Below are 26,314 nucleotides of genomic sequence, written 5' to 3' on the forward strand. Positions count from 1 at the left end.
CACACCACACAGACAGAAAAAATAACAAAACTAAAAAGCACACAAAGACTCCTAAAAGAAAAAACAGGGAAAAACTTAAAAACTAAGACAACGAACAAAACCCTAACAACCCACCCCGCCGCCACTCCGAGCACAACCACCAAAGCTCCGAGGTTCACCAACCCAACCCACATGCCGCCTGACAATAAAACCCGAACCACCAATGCCCGCCTGAGAAGCCCATACCCCCCGCACCACTGAACCGCGGCAGCGACGGCCCTACGCGAGGGACTAAGAACGGCCCTACGCGAGGGACTCAGAGGGATCTCCCTCCCCGTTCTCGAAAACAACGACGCAACGACGGACTCAACGGAGGGGCAAAGCCACGGCGGGGAAGCGGCAACGAAAACCAGCGGCAAGCCGGAAGCAAGGCCGGTGAGAAACTGGAGCGGCCGAAAAGGGGAAGCGGTGCGCGATGCTAGGCCGGAAAAACAAAAAACCAAAACGAAGACTAAAAAGCAAAGGAGAAAGGAAAAAAACAAACTAAAGGAGAAGATCGGAGGCCTGCCGACGCCGTGGCATGGGCGGTGAGCCGCACGCCGGCCGACGAGCCTCATGGCTGGAGCAGTTAAGGGGAGGCGAAAGGGTTTGAGAGAGAGAGAGGGGCGCTAGAGAGAGAGAATTAGAATTGGTGCCCTTTTAATTTCCAAAACAAAATTAAATTTCCCTCCGTCCCTTATTGATAGTCTCTTATGGACAATTTTCACGGGAATTAATAAAAAAAAATAAAAGTAGTAAAAGTACATTGAAAAGGTAAATTTACATAGGGAATGTAAAAAGGTAGAGAGATAAAGTAATAAAAGTACATGGAAAAGCAAAATTTACATGGAAAAGTTAAATTTACACAAATATTATTGTAATTTGAGGAACTTTTAGTAAAAGAATTAATATTAAAGATACTTGAAAAGACAAATAGAACTATTATTTTAGGATTTAAAATCGGCCAAAAAAGACTATCGGTAAAATAAGAAGATGACCATTGCCTGCCTCCAATTTTGAGTGCTTTGGAAATATTTTCAAGTTCAATTTTCGTTAATACTAGTGGTTAACTAAGAAGCAATTATTTATATTTTTATAAATTTTCAGTGCCAAAATTTTTCACTATAAGTGAGCGCTAAATTTCCCTCTACAAAAGCAGGGTCCACTATCAAAATTTCAATGAATGGTTGTCTATGTGGAAAACACATAGAGTGAATGTGTATCAAATTCAATTCCTAATATTTTAACATAACAAATTCAAAATAATCGCTTAAAGTTTGGTACCCTTCAAAATGTTACAATTCCGTATTCCGTAATAATCAAAGTTTTACACGTATAATGAATTGCACAAAAAAGTAAAGGACTAGAGGCCTAGTGGTAATAAATTACAATGGTAATTAATTAATTAATTATTGGTCTGTCCTAGTGCACTGTACGCTTTCTATTTTAAGCTTAAAACTCTAAAAACCTTCACCATTTTCTGGAATTCTTTGTGTTGTTCTCAATTTCTCATTTTCCCTTCAATTTTAGTTTCTTCTTTATAATTTCTATATAAAAAAAATAATAATAATTATTGAGTAAACATTGTTGAACACTAAATGTCTGTCCACACTGATCGATCCCATAGTCGGGCCTTTTCCGGGGGCCCGAATCTTTCACCACCGGAGGATCACGCCGGAGGTACGCTACTGGAATTCTGTGTTATTTTTGTTTTACAGTCTTCAACATTTTTTTGTTTTTTTTAAAGGGTTCATCTTTAATATTTTGATATACTCTTAATTTTTTTTTTAATGAATTATGATATTAAGTTATGTATATAACTCTATGTGTAAGAAATAAATGTTAGATTTTGTGGGTTAGTAAGAGATTAAGAGGGAGCCCCAATTGATCTTTGTGTTTAACAAAAGTTGTTTGTCTACTGACATTTTTGTAAATAAATCAACAAAATATTCCAGTTAGCACGTTGACTTATTTATGAAAATGTCACTGGATAAACAATTTTTGCTTATCACGAAGATAAATTATTAAGGTTGTTTTTATAGTAGTTTGTGAAGACATAATGTTTATTTATTTATTTATTTGGCAATGTTTATAGGTTACCCTAATATGGGTTATGAAAGTTTGTAAAGAATTAGTAGCTTAATTATCTTGTTCATTGGCTTACAGCTTTAATTTGTTAATGGTGGGTGAATGAATGTAATTTAATTGTTCCATTGGATTAAAGCTAGTTAATTTGCTAATTTGCCTATGTTGTTATTTGCAATTCTACTAAAGGAATGTACCAGTTCAAATACCAACAGAACATTGATTGGCTGAAGATGCTACCTTATGTTATCATGTTAAATTGAAACTCCTGTTTTTATGCTACTGATAAACTGGACAAAAGATATAGAGTTAAAATCTTTTAGTGGACGAAAGGAATAGAGAAAAGATGGCCTGTTGTTACAGAATTTCTGGTAAATGGTCAGTATAGTGAAGGGTCTGACGACTATTGTTTATCTCCATTGGCAACACCGATTTTCTTGTTGCATTACTTGCATAGTAGCATATCTTTAGTCATTAGTCCCCCTTTTTCCCCAACCCCAAATCAACATTGTAAGCACCGGCTAATACAGCACACCATCAACATTACCCAATTCCTTTGAGCAGGCTCGTGTTAAACCTTAAAGGAGGTTTGGAATTTGGATATACGAAATCTTACCTTGATAAATAGGGAGGCCAAGGCCGTCAGGGACTCGGGGTATGGCGAATCAACATTACTAAAGCCTTTTTTCTAGGCCTCTATAGAATTTAGTTTTATTTTGTAGGATATTTTTAACAGATTTCCAAGATATGTCAATTTTCTTTGACTTGAATACAAATTAATAATTTTGAATAGCCCTTAGAAGTTTGCATTAGACTTTTGAATTGCAATGCAACTACCACCTCTTACTTCATGATTAAAGATAAGCACATGTAGTTCATTACCCATTTGATTTAATCCACTGTGATGCCAAGTCAATGATTATTACTTTAACTTTCATGCAAATCTCAAGTAATAAGATATTTTTGTTGAAGACACTGATGATCATATTAATCACACATATTCTCTTGATATTAACCCTTGTTTCCCCTCTCAATCAAGTGCAGCATATATTGTCTTATCACTGATTGATTTAAGTTTCAGCATCTAACTGATCTTAGCTTCAAAATTTTGCAGATGAGATATCTGATACAAATGAAAATGACCACATGCTTGGATCTCCTGAAATTGGCATAAATGGAGAGCAACCCATGGAAGCGCAGCCTGAAAAAGGTCCAAGTCAGCTGATTGTTTCTGAACATGAAAATATATGTCCACAACTACTAGGAGACCTCCTGACTGCCATGCTAAGGGACTCGTCTCGTATACTCTCGGTTACAACCAATAAGCAAGGGATTATCACCAAAGATTCTATTGTAATTGACCATGGACTTAGATCTTCCAACAGAATTGGCTTCACCTCAGGAGGACAATCAATGGACCCACAGCCTGAAGAAGGTCAAAGTGAGTCCATTGCTTCACAACACGAAAATGAATGTCCAGGACAAGGACAAGGTCAAGGTCAATGTCAAAGTAACCATGGATTTGGATCTTCAAACAAAATTTGCTCAACCTTTGGGGGCCAACAAACTAACAAGCAACTTGAAGGTGGTGAAAGTCAGTCCATTGCTTCACAACATGAAAATGACTGTCTAAAAGCAACCGGATCAACTGCCATTTCAATGGAATCATCTCATATCATGCAAGCTATATTCAACAAGTATGGGGATATCACTAAAGCGTGTACATTGCAATCAGAACTTTTCAAGACTCTCTGTTTAGAGGGTATCTGTAAGGTTGTACAGAAGCTCCACGACACCCATCTTGCTGATATGAAATCTGATGATGTTAAGGGATTCTACTCCATCCTAAGGGACGCTGAGAGTCTGAATTTTGATGTCAAATGGCTGCATCAGAGACTTGATGAGATTGTGAAAGCAATGACATCTAAGGATGAGCTCAAGAAACTCGAGGATGAACTTAGAGAAAGTAAGGTGAAGGCAGAAGAGATTTCTAATGCTTTAGAGCTGAAAACAGTCGAGCAGGCTAAACTTGAACATGATATTGAAAAGTTGGAAGAGCAGAATGTTATAGAAAACCTAAAGATCGAAGAGTTGAATACACAAATCGACAACATCAAATCTACATGTCTAAGTTTCAACCAAGTGATGCCTGGATTGCTGTAGACTTTTTCTTGATGTATAGACATAGTAGTGGTTTGTTACTTGTACAAGGTTGTCCCCCTGAAAGCCGAAAGCCGGAAAGTACACTCTAGATATAGCTAAATTATGCTTGACTGCTTCTAATGTTTATATCAGTTGCAAAGATTTGCTGCCTGTATAAGATGAGCACTGCACTTGTATTTTCATTAACAGTTGCGGATTTGTGGTTAAGGCCTACTTAACTATTAATGAAATGTAACACTTAGGTTAGTTGCATACATTATTTGATCCAATTGTTTTAATTTCATAAAGCAATTCTTAATGAGCATAATATAAATGTTAGAGTTCATCAAAAACTTTTGTATACATCCGATGTACAGTAACATCAAAGTAATTTTGTTGAATTTAGGGTAATTTTTATCCATAAAGCTTAAATAACTATTATTTATATCCAGGATAACTTATAGAGTACTCCCTCCGTGTTTTTTTAAGTGACACTTTTTTTAAACGACCGTTTTTTTTAAGTGACACACTTCCTCTTTTAGAAATTCCTTACATTTTAATAATATATCTTCACCCACTATTTCTTACTTTATCATTTCTCACTCCTTTTATGCTCCCCACTTCCTCTCACATTCTTTTACTTTATCGTTTCTCACTTCTCCAACCTACCCCACTAACATCTTATTTTATTAAAGTCAATAAAATCTCTTAAAACTATGTGTCGGTCAAACTGTGTCACTTAAAAAAACATGAAGGGAGTAACTTTTGTTCATTTTAAAGTAACTTTGAAGCAGATGTACAATTTTTGTAGATGTTTGTCTTGATAATAAAGTCAGTAGAGATTGCTTGCATCAAAATCGGACTCAAGCCAATATTATGAATAGAAAATTTCTCGTGAGATGAATATGAACATAAAATAAAATACATACATACCTAACTTGCAACAAATGTAGGATTTCAGCACTTTGCTCGCCTAAACTTAACTGAGAGTATATAATAAGTACTCCATTTGGATTTGTCTTAGGCAATACAAGACAAGCTTTAATAGATTCTGGCCCAATAATGAATGTCCACTTCAGTCCTCTCTCCAAAATTAAATTAAAAATATAAAAATAAAAGTTCCTATAGAACAAATTTTATACCCCATATGTTATTAAGTGATGCATTTTTATCAGTATATTAAGTATTAACTAACGCGTAAATTTGATCAGTAATATGTTTAATTAGTAATAAGTATAAATTATATGAAGTTGATAAATTTACGAATTATATGTTAATGTAAGAGATATCGGAAAATATATGTGTGATATATTTTCCGTATATATCATTTAAGAGAATAATATATTTAGGATATTTATGTTAAGATATTATTTTGAGAATATATATCATTAGGATATATGATATATCTTTTAGGAATATTGTTTCCTATCTTATGAGTGTAGGTTTTGTATAAATACTTAACCTATTGATGAATAATGATCAAGCAATACAAAAGCTATTCATTCTCTCTTCACCTCTAATTTGTCATGGTATCAAGAGCAGGTTAGATCTTGGGAGGGTATCACAAAAAAAAAAAAATTCCCCCTGCCGGTGGGTAAGAAAATTAAACCCACCGGTTGGATAAACTTTTTGCCAAATTTACATTTAAAAAAAAAAAAAAAAAAAACCCAAACAATTCCGCTGTGAAAGTTTTTTTTTTTAAGAGGTTAATGAGTTTATTGTTGGTGGATCAGTACCTAGTACGTAGGTCTTTGATCCTTGAAGAAGGAGATATGTTGTGGCGCATTGCTCTAGGATTTTTATTAAAAAAAAAAAAAAAAAGTTTTCAGCTCTCTTGTGTCGTGAGACAAGAAATTTGTTCTCCTTGTGCCGTGAGACAAGGTTTGTGAGTTGATTCGAGCATAATTTTGCTCCTTTGGATTTGAGTGTGGTTTACTCTGAAAGACCAATAAGAAATTTGAGTGTGGTTTACTCTAAAAGACCCAATTTGAGTGAGAAATTTGAGTGTGGTTTACTCTAAAAGACCAATAAGAAATTTGAGTGTGGTTTACTCTGACAAACCAATATTTGATTGGAGCTCGGTTTTGCTTTGGAAAAACCAAAAATTGTTATTTGCAGGTTCGAAAAGAATGACGTTCCTGTTTGATTGATGACTGATGAGTTCGAAAAGATGAACGTTCTCATCGTTGAAAAAGAAGAAACAAAAAAAATTGAAGGCGACATCACAAGAGTGCATCTCGGCTTCAACAAATTGAAGAATTTCCAATCGCAACGTTCGTGTTACTGCCGTTACGATTGCGGGAGGGTGTAAGAGATATCGGAAAATATATGTGTGATATATTTTCCGTATATATCATTTAAGAGAATAATATATTTAGGATATTTATGTTAAGATATTATTTTGAGAATATATATCATTAGGATATATGATATATCTTTTAGGAATATTGTTTCCTATCTTATGAGTGTAGGTTTTGTATAAATACTTAACCTATTGATGAATAATGATCAAGCAATACAAAAGCTATTCATTCTCTCTTCACCTCTAATTTGTCAGTTAAGACGATTTGTATAATTACTCTTATAATTGTGTTTGATACGATAGAGCACAAACATAGGTGAAAGACATGGTTTGTTTATCATAGTTGTTAATTGAACTTGAATTTCCCTTTTATTACAACTTATCCGAACTTATTTTTCCTTAGCTTATTAATGTTTATCTTAACTTTATTTTTCAAATATGAATGGAAATAAGGAGAATAAAAAAGGCCTAAGAAATAACCATGCGAAGCAATGAAGGTACTCTCTCCGTATTTTTAAAATGCATGTCATGGTTTGACTTTTGCATTATTCACATAAGCCATTTTGCTCCATTTGAGGTTTTAACCCATTAGAATAATTCATGTCATCTTAAGAAAAAAAAAATGCATACTTTGGCTATGTTTAGTTCAACTTATGTAAACAAACATAATCTTATTTTACATACGATCAAATATGATTGACCTAGATCAAAATCTAACCTTTTTTTTATTTTATTTATTTTATTTTCGTTACATATCTTAAACTTGTGATTAAAATAATTATGAAAAAGTCATATTTAAAAAGTTCACCTAATTAAATACAAATCTAAGGATATCACATTTAATGAATTTTTTATCTTTGAAATTAGTGTATATACTCAATATTAACTAATTTTGATCCTACTTAATCTAACTTGAATACTTGTATATCACACCTAAAATTAATATTTTTAATACCCATATTGATTATGCTCTCATAATAGGATAATTGACATATAACAAAAAAGATACATGAACTAATAGGCAAATCTTGAATAATATAAATACTAATAATCATACAAATTGTTACCTCACATATAACCTCTCATATATACATTTAATTCTTAAAAACAAATAAACATTCAATAATACTTAAAAAATTGTAAAAGTCGTGGAAGAAAAATTAAAATCCAACCTATGAAAACATAAAAAAAAAAAAAATAAATAAAAAAAAAAAAATAAAAAAAAAATAAAAAAAAAAATAAAAAAACATTATGAGTATATATATTTTTTTTTTGAGGGGAAAACATTATGAGTATATAATTACAAAAGAATAGCTGAAAAGTAAGAATTTTTTCTTTTCAAAAGTTAATTTAAGAACTCCTAATTCTCCTTGAAAAAAATTAAAAACCAAACCATAGAACTTACATAGTAAAGCGAAAAAGTTTGAACTGGACTCAAAGGTGACATCACATCCTTTAATTCGTTTTTTAAACTTTTCTATCTTTTTAATACAATTAATTTAATTTAATTTAATAAAAAAAAAAAATGCAAACCCAATGTTTGAATGACATTGTTGTTGTAGTTGTTGTTTGCACTCTCTATCAAGGACCACCACTACTACCAATCTTCCACCAATACTATTAGTTTCTCTCTCTTACCAAACTCAGAGAAGTAAGAAGAGATGTGTACTTTTGCATTCAATTGCAAAAAGTCAGTTAAATGTATCACTATTTTGGTAACTTTGATTTATTTAAACTAGCTCACTCTGTCCTTCCTCAACTCTCATTTTACATCTACTCTCTCTCTCTCTTTTTTTTTTTTGAATTTATTTAAAAATTTTGGGGATTTTCTTTTTCTTCTTTAGGGTAGTTATTAATGTACTTGCTTTTTATAGTCATATAAACTTTTTTTAAATTTTTATTTAAAAAATCAAATTAAATTACATTAATACCCTCTCATCCACATCTAAGTTGTTTTTTTTTTTTTTTTTTTTTAATTATTTTTTTTTATTTTTATTTTTAATAATAGTTGTACTCTGTTTTTTTAATTTGGTTTTTTTTTTTTCAATTATTACTCACATAGCCACATCTAATATATCTATAGATTATTTTGAATGAACTTATTTTGATGTTGTGATGAACTAGACACATAGATGCCACATCATGGTTTCCTATTACTCTAAAACTGATTTCGAGTGACCCATTATTCTAAGATATAATTTTCGACTACCCAACTTTGATATTTCTTTGCACTCCCACAAACTTGAAATGGAGCTCAAAATATTTGCCTAAACACATATGTTATGTTTGATCAGAAGCTAGGGGAAATAGGTTTTATAAATAATCAAAAGTTAGGAAAAGGACAATCCAGATAAGGAGGAGAATATACTAAATTGAAATTTAGAATCCATAGCCTATTCACATCTAAATACCACATTCTCTAAGGCTTGGCCTGACTCGATCATTGTGTGTGTGTTCCATCACCCCTTAAAGTGCCTTTTTATTTTTTATTTTTATTTTTACATGTAATTGGTTGATAACTTTAAATCTCTAATCTCAAGAGTCTAATATTAAGACTTATCAATTGATTAAAATCTACTATATATATATAAAGATAACATAACAAGAAAGTAAATAAATCTTATGAGTTAAGATTTGATCAATTAATATATAAATCTATCATATAGATATAAACCCTCTCTAGTCCAACATCACAAATATTTACCATTTGTTAACATTTTACCAATAATGATAAAGTTATAAACTTGCCTCAAACCCATATAATATTAACCCAAAAATAAAAAAAATAAAAAAAATTCACCTTTAATTCAAAAAGCTCAAATCTCTATATATTTCCTTATTTATTTATTTTATTTTCTTTTTTCTTTGAAACAAACACTCACACTCTCTCTCCTCTTTCTTTGAACTCACTTTCACTCTCCTCCCTCTCAAACTACTACTACTGCCATTTTTTTTCTTTCCTAATTCAAATCTAGGGTTTTCTTTTTTCTTTTTCTTATCTTATTTTTTCCATATGATTTTTCTATCTTTTCTTTTTTCTTTTTTGCTGCTTCTTAAGTAGTTTTTATTAAAGAGGGGTAGGCGAGATTTCAAATTTTCTGGGGTTTGGAAGAAATCTGCTGCTGTTCAGTGACTTAAAAAACACTCGGGAAGTTTCAAAATTCAATCTTTAAGATCTGGGGCTTCTTAATTTGCCATCAAAACCCTAATTTTACCCAGTTTGCCAGATTTTTGAGTGTTTCAACTTATGGGTAAGCTCTAATTATTGCCTTTTGGGAGTAATTGAGGTTTTTTCTTCATCAGGAAGGGTTTAAAACCCTAATTCTGGATCTTAAACCCTTAAAGGTTTCAGTCTTTCTTGCTGTTTGAGCATCTGGGTAAGTTTAAATCTTGGTTTAATTGAGAAATTTGAATTTTTTGGGTTAATTTAGAAGTGATTTTTGTGAATAATTGGGTGAGGTAAATGTATGGATGGGAGAGAAGGTATGGCATTGCAAGGTTCAGCACCATATTATATGCATAGAGCAATTCCTGGTTCAGTTGGGTCAGGTGCAGGGCAACCTGGATTAAACACACCATCTTCAGGGTTTAGACCCTCTTCAAACCCTAATATTTCATCTCAGCAAATTGTTAGGGCTAATAATTCCGTGGGTCCTGGATTCAATGTAGAAGGATCCCAACCCAATGTGCCTCAAGGGTTCACTATTACTGTGGCTTCAATTGGGGGTTCATTGAGTGAGCCTACAAAGAAGAAGAGAGGGAGGCCTAGGAAATATGGGCCAGATGGTTCTGGTCCCGGGGCGGCATCGGGGTCTGGTACCGTGGCGTTGGGGCTCTCTCCGTCTACCCCGAATTCAAGTGCCCTTGCGGAAAGGAAGAAGAGAGGAAGACCTCCTGGGTCTGGGAGGAAGCAGAGATTGGCTTCTGTTGGTAAGCTTAATTGTTTTACCTCGGTTTGCTTGTTTTGATCTGCTTGCTTTTTGTTGTTTTTGAAGAATGATCATAGTGGATTAAGAGTTTATTTTGTTAATTATGGCCTTTGATTGTTTAATGCATGTCAAATATCCTTTGCATTGTTATATTATCATTTGGACCATCATGAGACTGTATGAGCTTGTTGTTTAAGAGAATGCTATGAAATTGATGGTGAAAGGTTTCTCATCAATATGAATTTGGTGATCTTGTATTTGTGCTCAGGATCAAAGTGCTATAGCTTAGAATGAAGCCAAGCATATATAGTTTTGTTTTGCGCTGTGGAATAATTGTTGCGAGATTTCTTACTCTTACAAGTTTAGTTGTTTCTATCATTAACATGTTGTGGAGAGCTTGATTGGAGTCTTTCTTGATAAGAATTATCCACCTGTCTTTTCTTACCTTTTCATCATTCTCTACCTCATTCACAAACATATCCGACATTTTCTGTTGAATGATTAATGATATCCTGTTCATAGCTACTTTGTAACTCGAATTCTTCGAAAGTTTTGAACTTGCTTGAAATATCCTGATTCAGGGTTGGAAGTTTTTAATCAGACGCCAATATCTCGATAATGTTTTCAGTTGGTATGCTGTTCATCTCACAGATTGAACTTGCTGTTCTTTGTTTGCTTCTATGCCACTCTAACTCTATGTTCTACTTCAAATTCTGGGTTTCCGACAGTACTTCATAGTACTGTTTACTATCTTCCTGTAGCGTAGTGTTCTATTATTTTCTTATCTATGGAAATTTAAGAAATATAGCGTAGAGTAGACAAGAAATTTGAAGTGGTAAAGACAGCCTTTGGGGCTGCTGCCATAAGAAACATCAAATTATGTGTTAAGTTCACCCTTTTTTTCTGCTAGCTATTGTTATCTAAATTTGCATGACAGATAGTGTAAACTATCCAGCATTTATATTCTTCCCTAAGTTCCTACCTACTTTAAAAATGAACTGCGTAACTAGTCATTAATTTTCATCCGTCTTGTTATTTATTTATTATTTATTTATAATGGTAGAGTATTAATATTATTGATTTCGTGATGGTAATCTCCATTGTGAACTTACATTGAAATTGCATGATAACTTATTTCAGGTGATTGGATGAATAATTCAGCAGGCATTGCATTTATGCCGCATGTCATTCACGTTGCACCCGGAGAGGTATGCTAAAAAGCTTAAAAGTTACTATGTGACCTTGCTTATATTGTTCTTAGTTGATGTATATTGAGCTATTGTGTTCTGTTAATTTGGCTGGTTTTTTTTTAAGCTGTACTTGGAAAGTTGGAAGTCTTCAAGTGCAGAAAAATATATTCTGCTACCTTGAGATTTTTCATTGGTTTTGTGTGAGAATCTTTCCCAAAGACAGATTAGGCTTAAAGTGCAAATACAAAGACAAAACTTCTTCATAGATACATTATTGAATACTTCTTCTCTATAACAGCTTCATTTTTGACTTAAACATGGTTTTATTTATAGTTGTTGAATGTAAAAGAAGATATTGGGAAGTGTATATATATAAAGAAAAAAAAAGTAAGAAAAGGGAAGTGTATTCATTCCATTTTCAATCAGGACACCAAATTCTGTGTTGTGGAAGTTTGTTTTGGGATGGAGGGAGCACTAGGTGTAGGAAGTGTTTGAATGCTTATTCATTTGTTCTTAACAGTCTCGGTATTTAGATCCTTGGATAGAGTTTGTCATGCCTCTTCCTTGAATAGCTATATGATTCTTAGTTTGAATAAGGACAATCTAGTGCACGAATGCTTGGGCCATGGAGGAGTTAGAGATTACAGATCTTAAATGAACTAGTGTATGTGCAATACAGTGTCCTCATAAATTCAGTAGCTGCCTTGAAGTGAATAGAAAGTTACACACTTAACACTTTTTCTTTGGGCTAGAATTCTGTCTGCTCTGTAAATATTGAATTCTGCTACTAAGTAGTCATTGCTTATGTATTAATCTACTTATGGTTGTGGTCTGCAGGATGTTGCCTCTAAAATACTCTCATTTTCACAGCAGCGGCCAAGAGCTCTATGTATTATGTCAGGCAGTGGTGGTGTTTCTGCTGTCACATTACGTCAGCCTGGATCGGCAACTGGGACTGTCTCATTTGAGGTATTTATTTTGTAGGTGAATAGATTGTTTAGAATTTTGAACCTGTATTTGGTGGTTTGTAAGTAGTTCATCTCACTTTTGATTAGCCACAAACTAGATTATCTGAACATGTTGTACTCGTTGCTTGTTCTTTGTACATTATTCACTCTCTTTGTCATTATCTCTCTCTTAGTGTTCTGTTGTCCAATTCTTTATCATATTACTCTAATGTATTCTTCTCCTTGTCAGAAGCAATTGTAGTGGAGGTTTTTATATCTTTTTTGATATGTTTTCCTTTAAATGATACTTAGTCTCTATCGCCTGAAGCTATGTTACTCGGACTCTTTCATTTACCTCACATGTCTGTGTCGACACGACACGTGTTGGGCACCGACACCGACACTTGGACACTTCATTTTTAACTAAAAACACAATTTTTTCCAAGAAAATGGACGAGTCCGATGCTTGGACACCCGTGTCTAATTTGACACTTCATCCGAGTCCAAGTAACATATGCCTGAAGTTTACTTGTTAGTACTTATCTAAACTTTTTTAGTCTTACTATAGTTTTTGTAGGCGTTTTTATAGCTTATTGGAACTAAATTTTCAGGAATTTTCTTTCCTCAATATCAATAGAGTAAGGCCTTTGTGTATGCTTCGTAACTAGTTACACCTTATCTGAGTCATATCTGTCTGATGGTTTCTGTACCTGATTTGGCTCTTATCCCTTCCATACTGTAAAGAGGATACAAACAAAAGATATTATCAAAATCCCAAACCTGAAAAAGAAGTTGGTTCTGTATCTGGCTTACCTAACTTGCTTTACATTTTCTGTGCTCACAGTGAAAGTTTTGCATCATTTATGTTGGGAGTGTTGGAGACTTGAAACATTGTAGTTAGTGATTGTGTTGTGAATCTTAGCAATCTTAAGAAAATCAATTGTAGTTTGTATACTTCTGCTGACCTGCAGTCATGCATTAACATAAGTCGTAGATTACTGTCCGAGTACCACTTTCTGACTTTCAAGGTGGAAGTTTTATTCATTTGTTGTTTTTCTAAGTGTATTGAGATAGTTAGATGCTTAATTTCATATCTGATGTATTTTCTGTGCCGATTAGAAAAAAAATATTTTAATTTTAATTCAGATAATCTGTCAAATATCGGCCAAAACTTCCCTGTCCCCTCTATGATATTTTCATGTTATGGTATCTAGTGATAGGCTGAAACCGCTGAATGATTTTTCTTTTTTCTTTTTTTTTTTTGAAGGAAAATAGACTGGGTGTATTGATTTTGCTTTTCAGTGTTTTAATTAATGAAATCCTGAGATTTCAATTTCATGTGTTGAACCCTTAGACAGTTGATCTCTTGGTTTTTTGAACCTTAGTCAATCGATCATGTTTTTCATTTACTTAGCATCAGTCTGGTCTACTAGCTATTAAATGACAGTAATTGCTGTGATTGCTCTGTTGTAAGAGTTTCTGAGCTGAGTCATTTTCTTTGATATATGTAGGGCCGTTTTGAGATACTATGCTTATCTGGTTCATACTTGGTTGCTGAAACTGGTGGGTCGCGTAATCGTACTGGAGGTGTTAATGTTTCTCTTTCAAGTCCTGATGGGCATGTGATTGGTGGTGCAGTTGGAGGAAGGCTTGTTGCTTCAAAGGCAGTTCAGGTATTATTAATATTAGAATGCAGCTACACATTTACTGTTTGATGCACTTTGATCATATCTGTTACTCCCAATTCCAAATTTAGAAATGAGGCTGATTGGGTATAGCATCCCTTTTGATGAATTATTATGAAGCTAGAAGCAGGACCATCACTAGCTTCACTTGTGAAGTTGTGATAGTATATACTACATAAGATTTGACTTTGATAGAGGTACTTGACTTTAGCCGTTCACCCATTCTAAAACCAGTCATTTTTGTAATTGGTATGTAAATTCTCGTATTTTAAATTTCCTTTTCCTTCCAATTTCCCTTTGAAGTTCCAACCCAGTGTTGAACACTCCTGGCTTATCTTCACCTTTTTATTTATCTACGCCTAGTTTTGTAGCTATGGTACACCTTCATTTTGAGTTATCTCTGATATATTTTGTAAAGACACTGTAAATCCATTGTTGTTGTCATCACCGAAATGCGAGTAATTTATGCAGTGAAAGCTCTAACAAAGTTCTAACTTTGGGTATTAAGAGTCTAAACTCTTGTTCATTAGGGAAACAAAAGGTTTTGTTTTGTTTTTTTTTTTTCTTTATCTTTTTTGGTGGAATGCAAGGTGCGGTTAGTTGTGGGAGCAAGTAGATTGTTTTTACCATGATGTAAGCTTATCATTGTTTTTTTCAGGTTGTAGTGTGCAGTTTTGTTTATGGGAATCCGAAGGGCAAGGGCAAGGAGTCGGATTCAATGGATGATAAGAGCTCTGAACAACTTTTAAGTGATAAATCATCAGCACAGATTAATAATGCTTCTTCTAGCCAAAATGTTCCTGGCTCATGGCCTGGTTCTAAAGGGATAGATCTAAAGAATCCCAACACTGACATTGACTTGGCGAGTGGATGACACTGATAAAATACATATCATGTTACTAGTTTGGGCGATTTGTAAATACATTGTGTTGTGTATTTAAAGCCTTTTAGATGCATGAGCTTCCGGATCATCAGTTCCTTACGGAGTAGGGTGAAAAAGATAACAGACGTTTCCTGACCTTTGTGACGAAGCTTACGGTCTTGAAGCCCTGAGTTCAGAATCATATATTGGCTGATTTTGGGGTAGCCAAATTTGAGATAACCCAGTTTAGGTAGCAGCATTGGTAGGTGTATTTTACAGCTAAGAAGAGTTTATGATGAGTGTTTGAGTGCTTCAGATTCTGTTGTAACTCTCTAGTTGACCATTCTTAGTTTCTGATAAAATTATTTTTAATGTTATCTTCCTCATTTGTGATTGTTTGTGTCTCTTGAATTCTTGATTATCGTTTATTTTTTTATTTTTTTCTTTTTTTTTCTCTTGAGTTTCTAATGTTTATGATATTACACTTTAGAAGGTAATGAGGATGGTATTCTATAAAGACTACAATTTCTATTATATACTCGGGCCTTATGCATTCTCAAAGGAGTTTCCCTCTTTTGAGCTACAAGGTACCATGGAAGATCATTGTTTTAAACGTCAGCTCCTCATCTTTAACCCAACCAAGTATTATCCTGGTATGGTCATAAGATAAATATATCAAAAAAAATTTCATCACAACTCAATACAAGTATTATCCTGGCAAACATTTTAAGTGTCAATCAACATGATGCTTACAATATTTTGGATCATTTAGCCAAGAATAAAAAGATATTCCAGAAGCATATGCCCTAATAAATTGAACATAGTCAGGAGCCACACCTTTTCCTTAAAAAGGAAACAATACACATACTAATATACTCCAAAATCACCTAAATTGGCCTCTATTATAAGTTTATAACTTATAAGTGTTACTGTGTTAGACCAACTTTTTTTTTTTTTTTTTTTTTTCTTTACTCACATTGTACTACTATTGGGTTAGTAAAAAACGTAAACCTTTACATAATTAATTCTTTAAACAAATGATGGTCAAAGTTATATCTTGATATACGTGTTTGATCACACTTTAACACTTAAAAAACAAGATTAGTACTAGTATACAAAATTAAAAATATGAAATAGATTGTGTTAGTTGTACACTTGTACGACACATGACTCTGCAAGTCCAATTGTCCAGTAGATTTTGTTTTTTTTTTTCAAATTTATTTTACGGAGTAAAATATAACGATTAGCACTAGTATTTATTTTTTTAAAAAAAAAAATCTAAACCAAATTTTAGCTTTGTTCAATCATAGGCTCGGCGGAGTAATACAAAACCAGCAGTTCGCCATTTGATCTGCTTTGTTTTTTGCAGCTCTACAGTCTAATGAACCATCATAATAATAAGACTCGACGCGCTTATCATCTAAAGAGTAAAAATCCATATCCTTGTCCTTAAAGTTTTCATAGCCTAATGGACAATCATCAGCAAAATAGATCGAGTTAGGTTTACAACCATGGGATTCAACAGAAACCTTTGCACAAAAGGTTGAGTTCCTACCCACGAAGATCGATTCGTCCTCCAAGTTATGTACTTTCTGGAGCTCCCCAGCACCAACATCTATCTCAAATACGTCGAATGATGTGGTGTGATAGATTCTTTCTCCCAATCTTTTATGCCTACAAATAAGCAAACCAAGTAGTATACTGTACATTTTCTAAGAGTGCAGTATAGAAATGATGAACCGGGTAATTTATAATACCCTTGGCTCAAGTCTCTAGTATCACTTTGGGATAAGATCAATCGCTCATTCGGATGACCTAAATCGTCGAATTCATAATGACATATACTTCCATTAGCATCATCAACGCCATAGAATTTTCCCTGGCAAAAAGTAATATCATGGCAATTCTTAAATAAACTGCCAGGAAAGTAATGACGTACCTCCAGAAAGAGAGGATTTCTATACCCCTAAAGTACACATAAGGCTTGGTTAAAATCAGCGCGATTGTGAAGTCCGAAGTGGTAGATGGATTGCTTGACAAGCTGAATTTCTTAATGCAGTACATTGCTCTTTGTCCCAGATCTTAACTACAGGAAGGTCTATTATGATACCGAGCAAGGGGTTCAGGAGACTAAGGCCCTGTTTGATTCACCTTAATTTTGCTGAACTGAAATTATTTTTACTGAACTGAACTTATTTTTACTGAACTGAACTTATTTTTACTGAACTGAATACTGAACTTAAATTATTTTTACTGATTTTCTATTATAATTCTTCTTTAAGAAAGCTGAATTTTACTGACTGAAATTATTTTTACTTAATATTATTTTTTTAAAGGTGAATCAAACAGGGCCTAAGATTATTCTTACCCTTTTCACAGTTTTTAGTGACTGAAATCAACCATCCATGTGATGATGATAACAACCTTTTCTCGTTGACGTTCGACAGAGGAAGACTAATACGGCAGGCTTTGCTATTATAAAGGCTGTAAAAGCTACGTTGGTTCGAGGTTTCATCAGTCTCGGGAAGCATAAAGCCATGGTACCCTAGAAAGTGTTCTTGATGGTGTAGTGTTGGCTCGAAACTTCACCTGTTTGGCGGCTGCGCTCCATTGAGAATTTGAGAGCAAACAAGTCCAAATATGTCAATCTCTTCAAAGAATGTCAAGTGTTCAGCAATTTTAGTGGCGAGATCAATAGGTAAATTACCCCAATCAGCCATTTTTTTATGATGCTCAATAAAAACCCTATAAGAGTGAAAAGTACGTGCATATATAAATAAGCAGGGGCAGAGCCACTGGTTGCTGGTGGGAGGCCCATGGCCCAAATCCTGGTGCTTTAATTTTTTTTAAAAAATTGGCCCTCTAATAGTTTTCAGCACAACCCGAAATCTAACCAACACCCGAATCACTTATTTAAATTACCACCCCTACATTGAAGTATATAATTACGATTTACAAGTGCACAACTAGAAGTATATCTAAAAGCTAAGAATTATTCACCATTTCTAAAACCCTATTGACAAAGCTTAATGAAATGCGTCAACTAAATAGAAACTGAGGAAGTATTAAAAGTTTATTTTACTATTCAGGTTCCTTCAATCAAACCATTTCCAGAAACTTGTTTTTGCAAAGACATCTAAAACAGAAGTACAAGTGTACAACTACCCGTACCAGTAAAATTTTGAGATGGAATATCCCGAGTGTATAACAGACATATTGCCCCCGAACACATATACTTCAATAAGGGAAGATAGGGCAGAAGACTGGTTACTTCAGGATAAAAAAAAAGTCCAGAATGTACCTCTACTGCGGCTCTACATCTTTCAGATGTCATACGTAAGATTTTAACTATCGAGGTCTGAGGCAGATGTATCATTGACAAGAAAAAAGAAAGCACTTAACATTATAGATTGAATTGCTGCACAGAAAATGGCCATTTGTAGCATAGCAATGTTAGGCTTAAGATCATTGGAGTAAAGATGTTCACAGAATTTAAACACAATGCAGTGAGAAGTCCAAGAGCTAAACATGAAACACATCACACATCACACATCTCAATGCAAATGTAGAGCAGTTTGAGAGCATATCAGCATACAATAGCAGAGTTATCTTCTACATCAGGTCTCAGTCCACACCGGTTGACATAGTCCAGGTACCCCTGTCACAAGAATATAAATTATCTGAAATCGTTTGCGAGAATTAAAGGGTATACTGATGATTTGATGAATATTTCAATACATAGGTTACACAACTAAAAAAAACGAATAGCAGTGATGGGATAACTAAGCAATACAGTTTTTTGATTAATTATAAAACAGTATAAAATTTTCTAATGGCAATTAACTCGACATCAGAGATTAATATCAGCAGCAGCCTCGAGTATTTGGATATGTGATTTGCTCATGAGAATAAGATTGATGTTATAAGCAACATTACAACTCTTACCTGCAAAATTCCTACAGCAGCAAATTTGTCGAGCATAGTTTTCAGTTCCACTGGATGTAATGTTAATGGCTGCAATAATAAGTCGACATTCTGAAAACCAAAAGAAAATCATCAATCTGATCAAGAAAGTTATCCACCCATATACTTCGCATTAGCATTTTGGCTTCGATCATCCTTCAATATGTATAAAAGAGTAATTTACACATGTTCGAGTTAGGACTTCTACTGAGAAAGCTTCTAAATTGGCTATTAGTTACCTTTGATGTATAAGACTCATTCCAATATGTATATTTCACACCTTCTAGTTTACCAGTTTTGCACAGATCATCTACGAATATTTTCACTTGTGCACCCTGATCAACAAAGTGGAAAAGCATCAAACAACAAGAGTTAACTAGTCACACACACCACAATCATCTGGGGAAGAACATACATCTGGACTCGGCCGCTGTCTATCAAAAGGGCAACCAACAACAAAGCCTGATAGAGAAAACTCCGAAATCTACAAGCAAGAAGAAAATACCTGTTAGAATAACTAATAACTTGACCCCATTGTACATACAAAATCCCGACTTTTGTCGTAACATAATCAAACACATTATCAAGGCATGGCATTCATTACCAAACTTGTGAAATCGGCAGCCATCATTTCAATATTGAACTTCTTTCTGAGTAAAACACTGCATGAACATAATCAAGTGAAATTTCATAACAAAAGTACAGCAAAAACAAGTATCTGACTATATTACTGTCAAAGTGCTGCAGAACAGAAATAATTTCAAATTAGCATTTTCCTTTGGCAATGCAAAGAGTGCAAATCAACCTTAAAGGTTTAGCAATTTTGTTATCTGGGTCTGAAACAGCAAGTCCAACATACTTATCACCAACATCCAATCCCAAAAATCGACCTCTTTCGAGTGCATTCGTCGTCTTTGCTAAATCTTGAAACAAGGTCAGTGGCTTTATATACCTCATAATCACTGCAACCCCAATTAACAAGTAATATGAATCAGTACCAATGGCAAAAAAAAGTTCACTGGGGCATTTTGTCGAACACTTGGTATGCACAGCTTTATTTGAGCCCCCCCTATGCAAAAACTAAAACAAATTCGAAAGGAGTTGATTAATCAATGAAAGAATATAAGACAATGATTCGATTCATTTACCTAGTTGGTCGGGTTGATTGAGTACAATTTCTGGAAAAGTTTGAATTACTGAGTATAGAGTACTTGTATACTAGTAGTATTTCAAAGGGTTGCCAAGTCAAAATAGTTAGCAAATAGTTAACCTCCAAAATCAAATTTTTATACTACGTATTTGTTAGTCATTTTATTTTTTTCGTGATAGTATTGCATAGCTGATAGCTCAAATAACATACGTAGCATTATTTTGGTTTAAAAAACAAAAAAACACATATTATCTACCAAGAAAATACACTTTTATCACCAAATGGCTCCAAAGATATTGATAATCTTGTCTATATAAATAAACTAAATAAACAACCACTGACATCATCATTTTTTCAAATTGTACACGTGTTAAATTGTAGTTAAAATTTTTCCCGCCTAAATTAATTGCTAACATCATATTTTATTTTTATTTTTTACCTTAAATTATTACAATAGTTTTTTTTTTCTTTTAAAAAAATAAAATAAAATATATTATATTATGATGAATCTATGAGTTACTATTTGGCTTCAAAATATAATTACTTTCGGTTAAAGAGTACTTCGTATTGGATAATTTACTTAAATATATAAACTCTTCTTCAAAATTAGTTAAATCTAAATAGCATTGCAATTAATGATTATGTTTTTATAATTTATCTCATACGAGAGACATATGTAAAATAAATATTTATTTCAAATAATTTTTTTTGTCGTGCATCGCACGGGCTCTAGTTATAATTACGAGAATGACATTGTTTATTAAGCAAATTTGTTGATTTAATTACGTTTTACCATTTGATAAACAAATTTGATAGGGGTTATAAAAATTAGGAATATATATACAGGGGAGCCCAATTTCTCTTCTTAAGAAACACAAATGGCAAGAATTGTAAATAAAAGCAACTTCATTAATATTTTATTTATTTTTTGGTTGCTAACTCACTCCTCTCCCTCATTCCCTTCTCTCTCCAGCTTGCTTCGTTTGTCGCTTATCAATGTGACAATAGCGGAATCGTTACCTAGATTAGACAACAACCCACCACCACATGCAGCATAGACAAACCCCAACCCACCATCTCGACAGCCATTTTCGGTAGCTTCTTTCGGCGGTTTCCGACGGCTTTGCCGCCAAAGTCTACGAAAACCCTAAGAAAAAGTGAAGAAAGAAAGGGCATTGTTATATTAACCCTAGAGGGTAGATGTTTTTTTAACCTCAAAAGCTGCTTCAATGGTGGAGAGAAAAGGTGCTTCAATGGAGGAGAGAAGCTGCTTCAATGGTACAACAAAAAATGTCAATAATTGTGCAAACAAAGATTTTTTTAGAAAATTACATTTTTATCCCTGTTTCACTAGCTAAAAAGACAAGTTTATCCCCATGAAAAGCATTCCTTGTTTCTCGAGAAGAGAAACTTGGAATTACCCTATATATACATTTTGCCTTAGAAAAGTTTTTAGTCTGTCTATTATTGGCCATGTCTATAAAATTCAAGTCTATTGCCAATTTTTACAATCTTGGTTTAATTGGAGCTTTGAAGGCCTTAAAATTGAACTTGATTACTAAAAACTATGCATCATTGATTCGATTTAGGCCTTGTTTGGCAAATGGTTGTTGGCGGTTGCCTGTTGGCTGGTTCACTTGGCTTGTTTGATCAGCTGGAATGTTTGGCTGTTTATAATGACCTTTGAAATTGGCTGTTTAAGCTGGCTGTTTATAAAAGTGTTTGGTAAATTAATTGTTGGTTGTTGGCTGTTTATTAGATAATTTGTGGACCAACAAGCCAAAAGCCAACAAAAAAGCTACTCAAAGCAACTTTTTCAGTTTAGCTTAAAAGCCAGCTTTTTCGCTGACTAAAAAGCCAATTACCAAACACATTTTTTGGCTGTTTGACCACCTAAAAAAACCAAAAGCCAAAAGCTAACCAAAAAGCCAATTACCAAACATGGCCTTAATGTGTATTTCTAATTATCTAATCTTAATACATGGTAATAGTCTGTATAAGTTATCGAAATTTGGCCGTAGAAACAAAAATAAGAAAACACGATATAGTTTGATCTATGTAGTAGAACACTAATATTATACAATAATAATATTAATTTGCTAAGATAAGACGAAGAGAATACAACTTTAATACTCTCGTCAAAACAAGTTTTATTTTACTTTTACTTTTGTTTAAGAGCGATTTTTTTTTTCTTCTTTTTAATTACACTATGTTTGGATAGACGAAAATGGAAGGAAAAGAAGGGAAGGGAAAGGAAAGGGAGGGATACAAACTCTCTTGTTTGGGTAAAGAATTGAGTGAAGGAAGGGAAAGGAGAGGGAGGGATCCATTTTCCCTCTCTCTTTAATAAGCATAATCCCTCCAAAATTGGAGAGATTTGGAGGGAAAATGAAGTTCACCTCCCCCTCCCTTTCTTTCCCCTTCCTTTCCATCCTTATTTGCTATCCAAACAAAGCGTTAGTGTTAAATGCTTAGAGTAATAGCCATTCAAACCTTTTTAACACTATGAATTTCATGTCATAGTTGAACTTCATAAGGGATTAGGGATCAGCAATTCTGCATATTCTGAATTTCATGTCATTTGCAGGGTAATAATAGAGATATATCCAATTTTTTGCAACGATTTCTTTAGCAATAAATTACAAGAGAAAATAACTGAAAACAGTTACATTCATTGTTTAATAAAGTCTGCAGTTTTCAACAGAAAATTACAGGTGCAAATACAGATTTAGAGATGAGAGTAAAAGACTGGTACACACGATATATCATCTTCTCATAAAAGACTGAATTTCAGCTTCCTCAACCACATTGCCATGCCGTGTGGTTTGTACAAACATATAATGTCTCAACTACATGAAATAATGTCCTGTTTCATGGAATGCAAATAGTTAGACTCTTTGTTGCACTAAAAAAAATTTCCCGTGTTTCAATTCCAGAGAGTCAAAATGGACATGATATTTGCATACTCCACACAAACAGATAAAAAGGAACCCAAATACAGTAAAAACCAAAGATTTATACGTATGTTGAATGACTATATTTCTATCAAGTCTGAGTAGAAAATTTTTCATGCAAGCCCAAGTTATAGGCTTATAGCTGTACCTTAGTTGGAAGAATGTGCAATGCACATACGTAGTATTTGATAAGAAAGGCAGCAATTTAGGCAATTTCCAACAGCCTTTTTATATCGTACTGCAACAAAAAAGGGCCATCAGAATAGTATAAAGTTCACTAGTTCAAGATGACATGAATCCAGAGGAAGTTTTGTTCATTGTTTGGATAGAAAAGAAGGAAGGAAAAGAAGGGGAGGGAAAATGGAGGAAGGGAAGGGAAAGGAAAGGGAGGGGGAGGTGAGCTCCATTTTCCCTCCAAATCTCTCCAATTTTGGAGAGATTATGGTTATTATAGAGAGAGGGAAAATGAACAAGAGATTATCAGTCAGTGATCCCTTTCTCTCCTTCCCCTTCCTTCCCCCAATCTTTTACCCAAACAAGAGATTTTGTCTCCCTCCATTTCTCTTCTCTTCTTTTCCTTCCATTTCTTCCTATCCAAACAAAGTGTAAATTATCAGTCAGTGAACCTCTCTTACCTCTAGGCTGAAAGGTGAAGTTGTGGGATAATATCTGCCAACGACCTGGCCATCCTTGTCAACAAGGAACTTGGCAAAATTCCATTGGATATCATCTCCGAAGATTCCCCATTTGCCCAACTTCAAGAATTGGTACAAGGGGGAAGCATTATCTCCATTGACTTCAATCTACAAGTGTAACATGCAAGACTGATAAATATTCAAGATGCTAACACCAAAACTTGTAAGAGTTTGAAGATCTTTACTGGCCTCTACCACATAATTCTCAATGAAATCATAGAAAATATTTGAAGAGGTCAAACAATGTGAACAGCCTCTCCAATTTGGACGCGGAGAAGAACATCGTAAAGTTTTTTTGTAGCACACATTACTTTTATATGGAGGAGTGACTAATGAGAACTTTAAAAACATTTCTCTCGTTTCCCCTCCTTATTCTCACATGCTCTTCTCTTTTCTCATCTACCACTTGCAACCAGATAATTCCTAACAGAGCTACAGAAGTATCGAACTTGAAAAACTAGCGGACAGCAATTAGAGTTCATCCCTATACCACAAACTTTCTTGAACCTCCTACTACAGGATACTGATGATATCAGAACATGCAGGGTGCAGATGGATTTGTACTAAATCTATATTGGTATCTCAATGAAAGAGCCAAGAATCCTAGTCTGATGAGGATATGTTTCCATGAAATTGGGGCGATAAAATCATCATAGCAGGAGCAATTCCACATAATGGAGATGCAACACTCATGAAGTAGTTGCAAAATATCATCACTTTATTCTGAACTCAATCCTACTATAAACTAGTGAGCTATGACCAAAGCATACATTGTAAACATTTAGTTACTAATAACAATAGCTAAAATCTGAGCTCAAACCTCCTACAAGCTTGAAATGGTACGATTAAAACACTAACGGTCCAACATATATATAGGCTAGCCGCTAGCATTACAGATTCAAGTTCAAATTACTGTGTCTAGGCACTCTTAGATTTATGAACACACACAAAAAAAAGGAAAACGGCATTACTTGACACAACAACAACAAAACCAAAACCTTAAATTTGCTGCCAATATAGGTTACCAGGACAATGAATTCAAACATTGTCTCTTTCACCCCGCGAAAACTACTTCAAGAGCAAGTAATATGGAACACTATCTCCACAACTTGGATGTTATAAAGAAGGCCAGTCCAAAGTCCAAACAAACAATTCAGACTAAAAGCATAAACAAAGAGACAAATATACTAATGTAATTTTTTTTTTTTTTTGAAGGGGAATATACTAATGTAATTATCAAGGGAAGAAACTATCTTGTCCTATGTCTACCTTGTCAAAGATAGGAAAATCCGACTTAAATCGAGTGCAAACGAATTCGATTATCTCATCATTGCTTCCCGGCTCCTCATCTCCGAATTGATTACATGGGAAGGCCAATATCTCAAGGCCTAAAAATACAAGATTTCCAATATTCATACATTACCATTAAACTAATTTACCCACAAAATTAACAAAAGCAATAACATAATTATAGATATAAATTGAATATAAATAAATAGATAATGACCTTGATCTTTGTACTTGTCATATAATTGATTTAGCTCAGTGTAATTTGAATTGGTCATTCCACTTGACAAAAATTTAACCAAAAAACAGTTATTAGTAATTAATTAAACATTTACTAATCCACTAATTAGCAAAAAAATTGAATAGCATATATTGAAGTACCATTTAGAAGCAACATTAACAATCAGCAAAACTTTGCCCTTATAATCGCTTAATTTGACATCATTTCCTTTGGCATCCTACAAATTATAAGAGATTAAGCAATTTAACTGAAAATTAAAACAATTAATGAAAAAGGGTATTTAAGAAAATGAAGGAAGATGAAGAAAGCGAAGACCTTGATAGTGAAATTGTAGATTGATTGTGGGGTTTCAGTGGGTTGACTTGCCATTTGACTTCAGCCTGTAAAATTAACCAAATTTATCGTCTTCGTCTTCTTCTTATTCTGTTTTTCTTTCTTAAAACATTATAACAAAATAAAATAAATTGTGTTGGATATTTGGAATAATGGATCGTGGTGCTGGGTATCATGTTTTCTTGGCCCAAAGTTAGTCAAAGGCTTCTTGCCCCAAGTTAAGACTTTGTTCTTTTAAGCTTCTAGAGCAGGGCATGACTTCCACACACTGTAACACAGAGAAGAGCAGAGTAGAGAAGGGCAGGGCATATCACTATATATGTTTTTTTTTTTTTTGAGAAAATAAATATGTTATATGGAATTCGGAACTTTAGAAGGATATTTGTTTCGCAGGCCATCGCTTGAGAATAGAGGGGGAAGATAAGGGAATCCTTCTACTCCCAAACATTTTGTAGTTGGTGGGACTCGAACTCGTGACCTCAAAGTGAGGTCAGAAGGTGAGTACTCCAGTAAGCTTTGCTTGGTACTTTA

At 33.9% G+C, this 26,314-nt stretch overlaps 5 protein-coding genes across 6 annotated transcripts in view; 1 reads left to right on the forward strand and 4 right to left on the reverse strand.

Annotated features, from left to right (window-relative positions):
* Positions 1-26,314, reverse strand: part of LOC145595143 (putative phospholipid hydroperoxide glutathione peroxidase) — a 167,034-nt gene that overhangs the window by 48,343 nt on the left and 92,377 nt on the right. The gene's annotated exons all lie outside the window — the stretch shown is intronic.
* On the forward strand, positions 9,404-15,554 carry LOC145595118 (AT-hook motif nuclear-localized protein 5-like). Its single transcript, XM_081651484.1, has 5 exons — positions 9,404-10,477; positions 11,617-11,684; positions 12,504-12,635; positions 14,125-14,286; positions 14,957-15,554. The coding sequence occupies exons 1-5, from the start codon at positions 10,015-10,017 to the stop codon at positions 15,170-15,172; spliced, it is 1,041 nt and encodes a 346-aa protein (XP_081507610.1). The 5' UTR covers positions 9,404-10,014; the 3' UTR covers positions 15,173-15,554.
* LOC145567753 (uncharacterized) lies at positions 16,465-17,880 on the reverse strand. Its single transcript, XM_081627127.1, has 3 exons — positions 17,791-17,880; positions 16,918-17,039; positions 16,465-16,834 (listed from the first exon to the last, which is right to left on the reverse strand). Exons 1-3 carry the CDS (start codon positions 17,878-17,880, stop codon positions 16,465-16,467), a joined length of 582 nt encoding a protein of 193 aa, XP_081483253.1.
* Positions 18,564-20,540, reverse strand: LOC145582006 (uncharacterized). 2 transcript variants are annotated; one of them, XM_081639047.1, is made up of 7 exons: positions 20,272-20,540; positions 19,929-20,085; positions 19,728-19,785; positions 19,539-19,607; positions 19,363-19,458; positions 19,106-19,195; positions 18,564-18,818 (listed from the first exon to the last, which is right to left on the reverse strand). In XM_081639047.1, exons 2-7 carry the CDS (start codon positions 20,078-20,080, stop codon positions 18,747-18,749), a joined length of 537 nt encoding a protein of 178 aa, XP_081495173.1. In that variant the 5' UTR covers positions 20,081-20,085; positions 20,272-20,540; the 3' UTR covers positions 18,564-18,746. The 2 variants fall into 2 exon arrangements, with proteins under 2 accessions (XP_081495173.1, XP_081495178.1); XM_081639052.1 differs by having other exon boundaries at positions 19,929-20,540.
* LOC145582021 (putative glutathione peroxidase 8) lies at positions 22,837-25,950 on the reverse strand. The gene is made up of 7 exons (XM_081639064.1): positions 25,766-25,950; positions 25,591-25,667; positions 25,430-25,491; positions 25,192-25,310; positions 23,863-24,030; positions 23,376-23,465; positions 22,837-23,139 (listed from the first exon to the last, which is right to left on the reverse strand). The coding sequence occupies exons 1-6, from the start codon at positions 25,817-25,819 to the stop codon at positions 23,433-23,435; spliced, it is 513 nt and encodes a 170-aa protein (XP_081495190.1). The 5' UTR covers positions 25,820-25,950; the 3' UTR covers positions 22,837-23,139; positions 23,376-23,432.

The sequence above is a fragment of the Chenopodium album genome, chromosome 2 (genome assembly GCF_948465745.1).
Source record: "Chenopodium album chromosome 2, dcCheAlbu1.1, whole genome shotgun sequence".
In the NCBI taxonomy this organism is placed as follows: domain Eukaryota; kingdom Viridiplantae; phylum Streptophyta; class Magnoliopsida; order Caryophyllales; family Amaranthaceae; genus Chenopodium; species Chenopodium album.